Source organism: Leptosomus discolor, chromosome 4, assembly GCF_034619465.1.
Source record: "Leptosomus discolor isolate bLepDis1 chromosome 4, bLepDis1.hap2, whole genome shotgun sequence".
Lineage (NCBI taxonomy): Eukaryota > Metazoa > Chordata > Aves > Leptosomiformes > Leptosomidae > Leptosomus > Leptosomus discolor.
In genome coordinates, this window is record NC_141394.1 from 5344467 (window position 1) to 5356704 (window position 12238).

A 12238-nucleotide genomic window follows, 5' to 3' on the forward strand; every position below is an offset into this window, starting at 1 on the left:
ACACACTGTTGGTGATTTTCCAGCATTCAAGTTTGTGAAAGGTACAGTGAGGATGTGAGGAGCATGGCTGAAGCTTCTGTTAACTTCAGATACATTGCAACTTTGTGTTGGAAAACTTGAGATAATGTTGATTTCTTCTCTGGTTCTAGCCTGAAAAGGAGAGACTGTCATTAACACTTTTGCTGGGGCAAGCCCTTCTCCTCCTTTGTGGTGTTCGAATGTTTATGGAACTGTTTACTTGTTGGGCAGGCAGAATTCAGGATCAACCATAAGTATATTTTGCACTCGTGACTGAAGAGGTAAATAGGGTATAATGTGCACTGCGCCCTTGGACGCTATTGTACTGAATTTCTAATACTTCCAATTTCCCAGCAAATAAATGTTTGCAACCGTAACGATAACACAGTCACTGTACACTTTCTTAAAATGTGTTTCTTCAATTTGGAACCAAAACAAATCAGTTTCGCTCTAACTTAGTAAGATAAATTGGAATCCTTTTAGGATTATTTTGGGAAAATGTGTCCCACCTCTAGTTTTTTCTGCTAAAAAAAAGAGTCTGGTATGAAACATATATTAACTGATATTAATTTGTTTACAATCAGTTTATATCAGTTTTCCCTTAAAATTTTCATGCAGTGAAAACTGCCTCCAGATACCTGCTGAAACGAGAGCTAAACCTATTCGTCAGAAAGCGTTATCAGTGACTGGGAGCAGGTTGGCAGCAGTGGGTTCGTCCTGACAGTGCTCTTTTTTGGGTGTCCGGTACAGATGAGAGTTTTGCAAGCATCTCCCCAGCCAAAAATAGCGATGACCTGGAAGAGAGAGTCCAGTCTGTCTCATCCACTGTCATCTTGCCGCTGCTACTGGTGAATACATCGTCCCTACCGCCTTGAGAATGAGAAAAGGAGGAGGGCTGTGTATTCTGGTGCGCTTTGTTCCTTCACTTTTGTGGGTGACTTGTTTATAAAGTTGAATAGTTGTGCCTGCATCTGTTGCAGCTTGTGTTCTGGGCCCTTCTGTATTCCCAGATTCCATAGTAGCACAATGGGCTACAGATTTTTCCTCTTACTCGGATTCTCAGCTTTCATTAATTAAAAAAAAAAAAAAAAGGTTTTGCCTCTTGTGGCTGCAGAGACAACCTCAAAAATATGAACCAAATGTAAAACGATGCCTGCATGAGTCTGCAGTCACCCTTTGCAGTGAGCAAAAGCCAGCAAACTGAGTAAAAAAAGGAGAGGAACAGATAATGCAGGTCCTCCTGCCTACTCTTGTGTGTGCGCTGTCACCAGCTGCCACATCTTGCCTGTTTGTTTTTCTTATGGACTTTTTCTCTAAATTTAACAATTCTCTTGTCTTGCACCCATCATCATTCACGTTATCCCCCGCATCATCTGCTGTCATTTGGCTACAAGTATGGACAGTCAAGCAGCCTCATTAAACACAGTCTTTCCTGTCTTTGCATTATAATGTTACAAAAAAATTCCTTGTATTTCTAAATAACTGAAAATGCCCTGTGACCTGAAAGTGGCGCAGAACATACTTTTCTTTTTTAATGCTTCAGCCAATTAGCTAATAAAATTGCATCTTCTAAAATGAGGCTATATCTTGGAAGCGTAGCGGTTGTTCTTACCAAACTAAATTGCTTTTTTAAAGAGTCATCATATTCGTTTAAAAACTTCACACATTTTAAAATCAGGCAATTTTAGTTAGATAAGTTTGAGAGAAAAGCAGATAATTTCTCATTAACAGCATAAAGGTAAATAGAGAAAAGTGCCTATGTACAAATGCTCCATTTATTGGTTTAAAGAGACTTTTTTAATAGGCATTTACTTAATTTCTTCTTTGTTACTCACATAAATCAAATATCTGTGTCATCTGGCTTGATATTACCCCTCAACTAAACACTGACATTCTTCTCCCAAAGAATTCCTTCTTATGTGCGAGGCATGAGTGCACCAGCGTGGTACAACCCATACAGATGTCTCATCTCAGGGAGCCGTGGTTCCATAAAGTTAATGTTAGACACCGGAAAGATGCTGGAAACTACAATAAAAGAATCAAAAGTGGACGTTAATGGGTTCGGTTTAGCCTGAGAGGCAGCTTAAGCTCCATTCACCTGCTTATCCATAGGCAAAAGCAGACAATCTGTCATTCATCTTTCACTCTTCCTTTTATCTGTCATTCGGTTCCAGACAGCCAGATATTATTAAGAGCTGATATTTATCTAAACTTACTCTGGTTTAGAAATCTTGGGAGCGTAAGTCTTTCTCCTGTTTCTGCTATTTGCTGGTTCTGGTCTGAATAGATGTGGAAGGTAGTTTTTCTGGTAGCCTTTCCTAAAATTAAAAACTAAGCAAAAATGTGCAAACTTTAGAGAAATACAGTAAAAAATCACAGCCCAGCCTCTCTGCACCCAGAAAGCTCATATTGTTTGGTTATTGAAGCTACTCAGGTAGTCGTTGCTGCATCCCCAAATCCAATCAGTTGCCTGATTTGCAGCGGAACCTTTTCTCATTAGCTGCCATTCCATAAAATAAATGGTGTGAGACCGCTTCAGGAGAGTTTGCTTCAGAAAAGAAAATTTAAGTTACCTTCTGCTTTTTCATTGTAGGTTGGAATTTATTTGAGTGGTTTCCTGTTACTTTAAAGTCCTTATGGCAGTTGGATTTTTACTATAACAGATAAGTTTTATATTTTTATTTAGCTGTAAAATTTACTTCTAGGATATTAAAGCTTTGAAAATTTGTTTTTTGTTTTGGTTTGTTTTTTCCCAAAAACCAAGCCAAACCAAAAAAAACCCCACACAAACTTAGAAGGCTTAGGAAATAAACCAGGAGATTTCAATTAGTTTCCTTCTCATTACCACTTTCTTCTGATTACCACTTCGAAAGCATGATACTAAGGAATGTCCTATTTCCTAGCAAAAACTTTGCGTGAATTTTGAACTTACTTGCTTTGTAATTAAAGAGGGAAGACTAAATAGTTTTAAATGGACTGTCACCTGTAAATCTGACTGAATAAAATTCTGTGCAAAGACACGGACCAGTGAGAGCAGCAGATGTCAGGCTCGATGTCTCTCAGCCTCTGGGGTAGATGCAGTGAAATTCGTAACACACGGTATACTGCAAATCCACTAACAGCTCGGTGTGCTGCTCGAGTGTTCAGGTGCGTTTTACCCTGCTGGATAATTCTTTTTGAGCAGGTGTGCATAAATGGCCATAGAAATACCTAATTTAATATATGCTTAGATCAGCAGTGTCCGTTATCAATGCCAAAACATTGCCGTGTTTTTCATCATTCAGATTGCTTTAAAGTTAACGATTCAGTTAAATGAAATACGTTAAAATGTATTTAAAACTTTAATTTCTTTATCTAAATGTATTTAAAGATATGAAAGTAGAAGGATATTTTTAAGTACTTTCTGGAACCTGCTAGTTAATAGCTTATTTTTTATTGTTAAAGTTTGAAGAGGTTGACATACTGTAAAAGTATTTCTGTAGCAAAATAATTTTTTTGTATTTTGTTTTGTGAGGGTTTTTTTTCTCCTTTGAATGACCCTAGATCTTGCCAAGAAATACATTTGGAACTGATTTGTTTACAGAACTGCCAGGAATGTAATAAATCAGGAAAATCCATATTGGAACTCCCATTGGGTTGAAAGCGATGTGTTGTAAGAAAAATTTTAACAATGCAAAAAGCAGGGTCGTGGGACTGCGGGTTCTGTCTGCTGCACTCCTGTTTCGCTGAGCTTAAGTAGTTCATGGGAATGCATCTGAAACAAAATGAGCTTTCTCTTAATGTTCTGCTGCTTCTTGTCCATGAAAGTGACTCATTGTATCTGGTAGGGGTTGAAAAGCAAGTTTGCAGGATCTTTGTTTGGAAATGTAAAATGACCTCATTTAGATAGATGTTTGGGCAAAAAAAAACGTGGCTTTGTTTTTTTCCTTCAAGCTAGCAACAAGAATTTGAGATTTTTTTTTTTTTTAAAAAAGTAATAATTCTATCTATAAGGCCTTTTTAGAATGATTTGCTTTTTTTAGTATGGCATGGTGCAGTGGTTAAAATTAACAACCCATTTCTGTTTGAAAGTCTGTTACAATGGCAGTTTGTTAATCCCAGCCCTTAAAGAGCGTATCACCCCTGGGATGTGTGAAGAGCTGTACGAGTGTGGTGTGCTTCTTGCCGTACAAACTCGTCTTCGGATACAAGGTGTAGGATCTCATTAACAAGGAATATTTAGAAATATTGCAAAAGAAAGGAAACCGGTTTTAGCTTCCGTGAACAGACAGCAAATCAAATTGTTTAAATTACTGACTTCTGGAGTACTCACTGCTCTGAAGTCTTCTGAAATTTATCTGCTTGGCTGAAGTGCTTAGACATGTCTCAGGTAAGTACAGAGTAGGGCAGTATTTTTAACTCTAATATGGAACAGAGTAATGATACAGCCTCATTTAAAGGGGAAAAAAACCCAACAAAACCACAAACCATTGGTTTGTTACATTTTTTGGAGGGCTTGAGGTTTGTTTATCACATCCGAAACGGTTTTGTTCACTTTCCCACCTGTTTTGGGAAGCAAAATGAAAATTGCTATTTAAAGAACACTGCAAGATAAGCAAGAGTCTTCTGCTTTTGAAGCAGGCATACAGGGACTGAGACGCTTACACAGTTATCACTCTGCAAGTTTTCATGTGGAGACTGGGAGTCAAGGGAGGTGAAGTGTAGTCATTAGTCAGGCAACACTGAACATTAGCTGAAATCTCAGGATTGCTGTCATGTGAGTCAATCAGGGATTTTCTCATTGGAGGGAAATGAAATCAACTGCTATAAAAACTGAAAAAAAAAAAAACCCACTTGAGTAATTCAAACCCAAAAATAACTTACATAGGCAGATATATATATAGGAAGGAAGGAAGGATGTGGGCATGGGATTAGCGTGAGAGATCGGGGATGTTGTGAGCAGAGTCACTTATGACTAAACACATTGAGGAGGAGTTTGCAGAGCTCTGTACCTATTCTTACTCGGCCAAGTGACAGGTACAAATCTGCACTAGGAGAAGCAGAGAGGTTCGAAGAACTGGAAGGTGAGTGACTGTGGCGCTTGCTTTTCCTCTGAATTGAGCAAAACAGCTGCTCCCTGCACCCATGAGACAACCAAAGGGACACTTGTGTCTGATTACAGCTCTGTGAGTGCATGCACCCAGCGATGCCCTGGTTTTATCGCCTCTGTTTTCACTTCAGTGTCTTCTCAAGGATTGTAACTTAGAAAGAGCCTTTCACTTGAAGTGGAAGCTTGAGGTCTGCAGAATCGCAGGGCACTGTCTGTTCCGACTCAGCAAAGTTTCTTATTTGGCTAATGGTCAGGAATTAAGGGCTTTACAAAGTTACACACAGAATATTTTAATCAAATACGTGATAAATTGATGAACTATGCCATTCTGCAGGTCAGGTTTAGGACATGACTTGAAGTTGTGACAAATTATGGTGGATAAAGATGGTTCTGTGGAATGGAGAAAGATCCCCCAAAATGATTATTTTCTGCCTCCTGACCTCATTCAAAAATCTTCAAGTAGGCAATCTTATTAGTGTAGTCTTAGCTTGAGAACAGACTGTGCAAAAGTGTCCTATCCAGTGGTTTTATTTTGGAGAGAAGCATGATTTTGTGTTGGTTTAAGCCTGTTAGATTTGTAATGCTACCATAATTAATAAGGGGAGCAGAAATATTTTAATAACGCTGCCATAGTTTGCCACTCAGTTCTAATCTGTTGTGTTTGTACGGTGCTCACGGAGACTAAACAATTGACAGAGTGAGCTTAATGTGACATTCAGAAGCTCTGCTGAAGACACTCAGGAACAAAAACCACAGCTCTGTTATCAGGCAGAATTCTCAGTCAGAACAAGCTCACAGACTGAACAGTTTGGTCCACGGAACGTTTAAATACAATAAAAACATAGATCTGAAAGTAACGTTCTTCAGAGTCTCAAATTATTTGTGCTCTGGAGATTGGGCCAAAATGGCATTGAATGTGTTGCTTTATGGTTGCTTCTCTTCAATATAATTTGGAGGTTAGTGACTGCTTTGGTTTGAAGAGCAAAGTTGGGGGGTTTTTAATGACTGGCTGAGTTGACTGTAAGGAAATGTGCCCAATCTGCTACACTGGAGGAAGAGATTACAGCCTGTCCCTGGAGAAGTGAGGCACAGTTCTGGCCTAAAGCACGGTAGTTTAAGGTCTGTGACCTCTGAGGGTTTCCCGTAGCTTGCAGAACAGTGGTGTTCGAACAGTGTGATGTGCCATTAATCATAGAGGGTAGGTCTTTGTCAGATGCTTAACTTGGCACTGCCAATGCAGATGTTTTAAACGATGGAGGTAGCCGTGTCGTCCGTACAACTGCAGCTTTATTGTGCCTCGTTCTTGAGAGCCTTGTGGCCGCTGAGGTTGCCCTAGGGACTTCTCCACGTGTGCCACGAAGAATAGTGTTCTTTGCTTTGGAGGGGGGGGGCTGTGTGCATGTAGGGAGGAGATGTACACACTATGTATGTATGAAATAATTTCCCTTTGTCCTCTAAAGGGTAAACCGGTTGGAAAAACAATGAGATCATATGACTATGAGAAAACCTGTTTCCTTATACAGTGAGTCACCTACCAAAGAACCAGGGTGTTTTTAAAAAATTCGGTCCTTACTTGATAAAAGTAGGTAATTTTCGCTGCACAGAGATGTAAAGATATTTAAAACTATTTTTGAGTGACTCTCTCTCCTGTATCATAAAAGCTTTTAAAAGAAATTAAGGTGATCAAGTTGAAGTGATTTGTGTACGTTTCATCGTACATGTGCACCAGGTGTGAGTAACCTCTTCTATAATTACATTAATATAATAGTCGTCTTAATCTAAATAGCTGAAAATTATTTTGAATTCCATTGTTAACCACATTGGAGAAGGGGTTATTCCTTTAATAATATAATAATACTTAATAATCTTATTTTGGTTGCTGTCCTAGTGGTTTTGCATAGGTGTTTAGTGTTGTCCAAGGTAGGCACACAATGCCTGATTCAAAGTGATTTTTTCAAATTTTCTTCGTTAGTAGCACGTTTTTCTGCTTATGGTAGATGACGATAAAAACGTGTGTATTATCAAAGTTCTCTACTGTTATTATTAATTTACACTCACTATGTGTACACACAAAATACGTGGTTGTGGGTGTTCCCTACCCAGAAATGTCTGTCTTATTTACTTTTTTTTTAACAATGAATTAAACGAAACTAGATCAGAAATAATAATAACTCTTTTCCCTTTTAATAGGTTTTCGAAAAATAAGTCTGGATGATCTGCGAAAGGCTTATATTGTGAAAGATGTGCAGCAATATATTCTGCATCGTTTAGATCAGGAAGAAGCACTGAGACAACATCTCACAAAAGAAACTGCAGAAATGCTGAATCAGCTTCACATCAAAAGCAGCGGTTGCTTTTTGTACCTGGAACGCGTCCTAGATGGAGTTGTGGAGAATTTTATTATGTTACGAGAGATCCGTGATATTCCGGGAACGTTAAACGGCCTATACCTTTGGCTCTGTCAGAGACTTTTTGTGAGAAAACAATTTGCAAAAGTCCAGCCTATTCTTAACGTAATTCTTGCAGCCTGTAGGCCGTTAACCACGACTGAATTGTATCACGCGGTGTGGACCAAAAATATGACGTTGACGATGGAAGACTTTCAACGCAAGTTGGATGTCCTGTCGAAGGTCCTTATTGACGGACTTGGGAATACAAAAATCTTGTTTCATTACAGTTTTGCAGAATGGCTGCTAGACGTGAAGCACTGTACACAGAAATACTTGTGTAACGCAGCAGAGGGACACAGAATGCTGGCGATGAGTTACACTTGCCGAGCAAAGGATTTAACGCCGTTAGAAGCTCAAGAGTTTGCGTTGCATCTAATTAATTCAAATTTACAGTTGGAGACTTCGGAGCTGGCGTTATGGATGATATGGAATGGCACGCCTGTCAAAGACTCCCTGTCGACCTTGATTCCTAAAGAACAAGAAGTATTACAGCTGCTGGTAAAAGCTGGTGCTCACGTCAACAGCGAGGACGACCGCACGTCTTGCATTGTCCGGCAGGCTCTGGAGAGGGAGGATTCCATTCGCACCTTGTTAGACAACGGAGCGTCAGTAAACCAGTGTGATTCCAATGGGAGAACGCTCTTGGCCAATGCAGCGTACAGCGGCAATCTCGATGTCGTTAACTTACTGGTTTCAAGGGGAGCCGATCTAGAGGTAGAAGATGCTCATGGGCAGACAGCGCTTACCTTAGCTGCTCGCCAGGGCCATACCAAGGTGGTCAATTGCTTGATCGGATGTGGGGCTAACGTTAATCACACTGATCACGACGGCTGGACGGCCTTGCGATCTGCGGCGTGGGGTGGGCACACAGAGGTGGTTTCTGCCCTCCTTTATGCTGGGGTCAAAGTGGACTGTGCAGATGCTGACAGTCGAACGGCGCTGAGGGCAGCAGCTTGGGGAGGACATGAAGATATTGTGCTGAATCTGCTTCAACACGGTGCTGAAGTTAATAAAGCTGATAACGAGGGCAGAACAGCTTTGATTGCAGCCGCCTACATGGGGCATAAAGAGATCGTGGAGCACCTGCTGGATCATGGTGCAGAGGTAAACCATGAGGATGTGGATGGAAGGACTGCGCTGTCTGTCGCTGCGCTTTGCGTACCAGCCAGTAAGGGACATGCCTCAGTGGTTAGTCTTCTCATTGACCGTGGTGCTGAAGTTGACCATTGTGATAAAGATGGCATGACTCCACTGCTGGTAGCTGCTTATGAAGGACACGTAGATGTCGTTGATCTACTTCTCGAAGGAGGAGCTGATGTTGATCACACGGACAACAACGGCCGTACGCCGCTTCTGGCAGCAGCCTCCATGGGCCACGCTTCAGTTGTAAATACTCTCTTATTTTGGGGTGCAGCTGTCGATAGCATTGATAGTGAAGGGAGAACAGTTCTGAGCATAGCCTCTGCACAGGGCAACGTTGAAGTCGTACGGACTCTGCTGGACAGGGGGCTAGACGAAAATCATAGAGATGATGCAGGCTGGACGCCTTTGCATATGGCAGCTTTTGAAGGTCACAGGTTGATCTGTGAAGCTCTTATCGAACAAGGTGCTAGAACAAATGAGATTGATAATGATGGGCGTATACCTTTCATATTAGCTGCACAAGAAGGTCACTATGACTGTGTGCAGATATTACTGGAAAATAAATCCAACATTGATCAGAGAGGCTATGACGGGAGAAATGCTCTCCGGGTTGCTGCTTTAGAAGGTCACAGAGATATAGTTGAACTACTGCTCAGCCATGGAGCAGATGTAAACTACAAAGATGCTGATGGCCGGCCAACACTTTATATCTTAGCGTTAGAAAACCAGCTCACCATGGCTGAGTACTTTCTAGAAAACGGTGCAAACGTAGAAGCAAGTGATGCTGAAGGAAGAACGGCACTCCATGTTTCCTGCTGGCAGGGCCATTTGGAGATGGTACAGGTGCTGATAACATACCATGCTGATGTGAATGCTGCAGACAACGAGAAGAGATCTGCTTTGCAGTCTGCTGCATGGCAAGGTCATGTGAAGGTCGTGCAGCTTCTCATTGAGCATGGAGCTCTGGTTGACCATACGTGTAATCAAGGTGCTACTGGACTCTGCATTGCAGCCCAAGAAGGGCACATTGACGTTGTCCAGATATTACTGGAGCATGGTGCTGATCCAAATCATGCTGACCAGTTTGGGCGCACTGCTATGCGCGTTGCAGCTAAAAATGGACACTCTCAGATTATTAAATTACTGGAAAAATACGGTGCATCTACTCTGAATGGTTGCACTCCATCTCCAGTCCACACAATGGAGCAAAAACCCTTACAGTCCGTCTCCACTAAAATGCAGTCGTTAACAATGAAGTCAAATAGTTCAGGGAGTACCGGTGGAGATATGCAGCCTAGTATGCGTGGCTTATCTAACGGGCCTGCTCATGCCTTCAGTTCTCCTTCGGAGTCGCCCGATTCTACGGTCGACCGTCAGAAGTCCTCTTTATCAAATAATTCCCTGAAAAGTTCCAAAAATTCTTCTCTCCGCACCACGTCGTCGACTGCGACTGCTCAGACGGTGCCCATCGATAGTTTCCACAGCCTCTCGTTCACAGAGCAAATACAGCAGCATTCCCTGCCACGCAGCAGAAGTAGGCAGTCTATTGTTTCTCCTTCTTCCACAACTCATTCCCTAAGTCAAAATCATAATTCACCAAGTAGTGAATTTGAATGGAGCCAAGTAAAACCTAGTTTGAAATCAACTAAAGCTAACAAAGGAGGGAAGATGGAGAACTCCAGCAAATCTGGGTCAGCTGGAAAAAAAATAAAACAAAGTAGTTCCTCCCAACCAAAAGTGTTAGAGTATGAAATGACTCAGTTTGATAAACGAGTACCTATTGCTAAATCTGGGACAAACGTGCCACTTAAATCAGTGCCGGCAGAGCCGCAGTGCAAAATTTTGGTCCCACCCGCTCAGCAAGAAGTTGGTCGATCTCAGCAACAGTTCCTGATTCACCAACAGAGCGGAGAGCAGAAGAAGAGAAATGGAATTATGACGAATCCAAATTACCATCTTCAGAGCAATCAGGTTTTTCTCGGTAGGGTTTCTGTCCCGCGAACAGTGCCGGACAGAGGGCATCAGGAAGTGCTGGAAGGCTATCCTCCCGCAGAGACAGAACTCAGCCTTAAGCAAGCCTTAAAACTTCAGATTGAAGGTAGCGACCCAAGTTTCAACTACAAGAAGGAAACACCGTTGTAAAAGGTAACCTATCCGCTCACAAAGCAAGCAAATGCGTCTTATTTTATCGTGTGCATTTTAAATACACCAAAGCTACATTCCGTTGCCGTTTTATAATCCTAATTGCTTTCTTAATGAAAACCGTGAGCGTTAAAATCTTAACCTGACAAGTATTTGTTTTGTTGTCGTTCAAAAGCATCGACCGTAGAGGGGTTGGATCCCCGTCATATTTTCTGTCGAGTTCTGATTGCTCAAATCGTGCCCCCGCTGCCTTTGATACGTGACTGAAGAAAATGGCAGCTTTCATGTCACATGCATTTGGAATTTTCTTTTCAAACATAAGGGCAGCCGGGAATTTTAGTGTGTGATGTTTTCAGATACAGTAATTATTTCATTATTTACGAAAATGCTTTTCAGGGAGTTTCTGAAGGTTTTTGTAAGTTACAGGCAACCACTTTACTTTGGTGAATTTGGATTTTAAATGGGAAACCTTAGTAGCATAATTAAATCTACAAATTAAGAAGTTACAATACTCCACTAAAGCTTTGGTTTTATATTTCTGTTATTGTGAAGATAACCCTCCTATAAAAGAGGCATTACTCAGAGCAAGATTAGAATCTGTTATTGTACCAATTTTCTGGACATTTTGTAGTTCTTCATCAGTGGAGTTCATTTAGGTTTCTCACTTTCTCTCCCGTACCGAATTTTAAGCTGAAAAAGGAATTTTTTGTAGCTTTTTCAGACCTGAATTGTCAGTGAGTCATCTAAAAGAGAACTATTTTTCTCCTTCTTCCTGATGAGATTTACCTTTTTTAGGGTATTGGGAATATGTTAATAATTAATATTTTTTCTATTTGAATTTCAAAGCAGCAGCGTTTTTATGAAACGTATGCGCATCTCTTAGCGCTTATTTGCTTGTTTATGAAAACGTATTTTTTGTGTGTGTAAATGCTGCATTTTTGACAGATCAGACTGCTGCTCCTTAGAACAAGAACGTTCTTGCTAGCTGACTCAGTTCTGCTGCAAGTCATCAAAGACTGCAGGTTTCTAGGGCAGTTGCAGGTGGTGCAGAATCTACAGATGGGGGGTTTTCAGCTGTCAAAACCACACAGTCAGGGCTTTTCCCGAAGTGTCCTGGCAATGGATTTCACTGTAATGGAACGCATCACTCTAGATGTGTGTCTGAGATCTCTTGTGAATTGCAGAGCGTTAGAATATTGTGCAGGACTCTCAGATATTTCCTTGGGTTTGGCATTTGGGTTAAATTGAAAGATTTGGAACAATACAGTGTTTCAAAAAGCAGTGTACTAGAGCCTGCACCCTTGTAAAATGCAAATATTAGCAAAGGGTCGGAGGAGCTGTGGGGCAGGCAAAGGTGAAGAGGCAGGACGACAGGAGCAGGCGTAGAGAGGAATAA

General features: G+C 41.2%; 1 protein-coding gene across 1 annotated transcript in view; it reads left to right on the top strand.

Moving 5' to 3' along the window:
- The window catches only part of ANKRD50 (ankyrin repeat domain 50), a 35953-nt gene extending 25111 nt beyond the window's left edge, over nucleotides 1-10842 (top strand). The window contains exon 3 of the mRNA XM_009954091.2: nucleotides 7298-10842. Within this exon, the coding sequence (XP_009952393.1) occupies nucleotides 7298-10842 (3545 nt within the window). The remainder of the gene's footprint in view (nucleotides 1-7297) is intronic.
- The last annotated feature ends 1396 nt before the right edge of the window (nucleotides 10843-12238 follow it).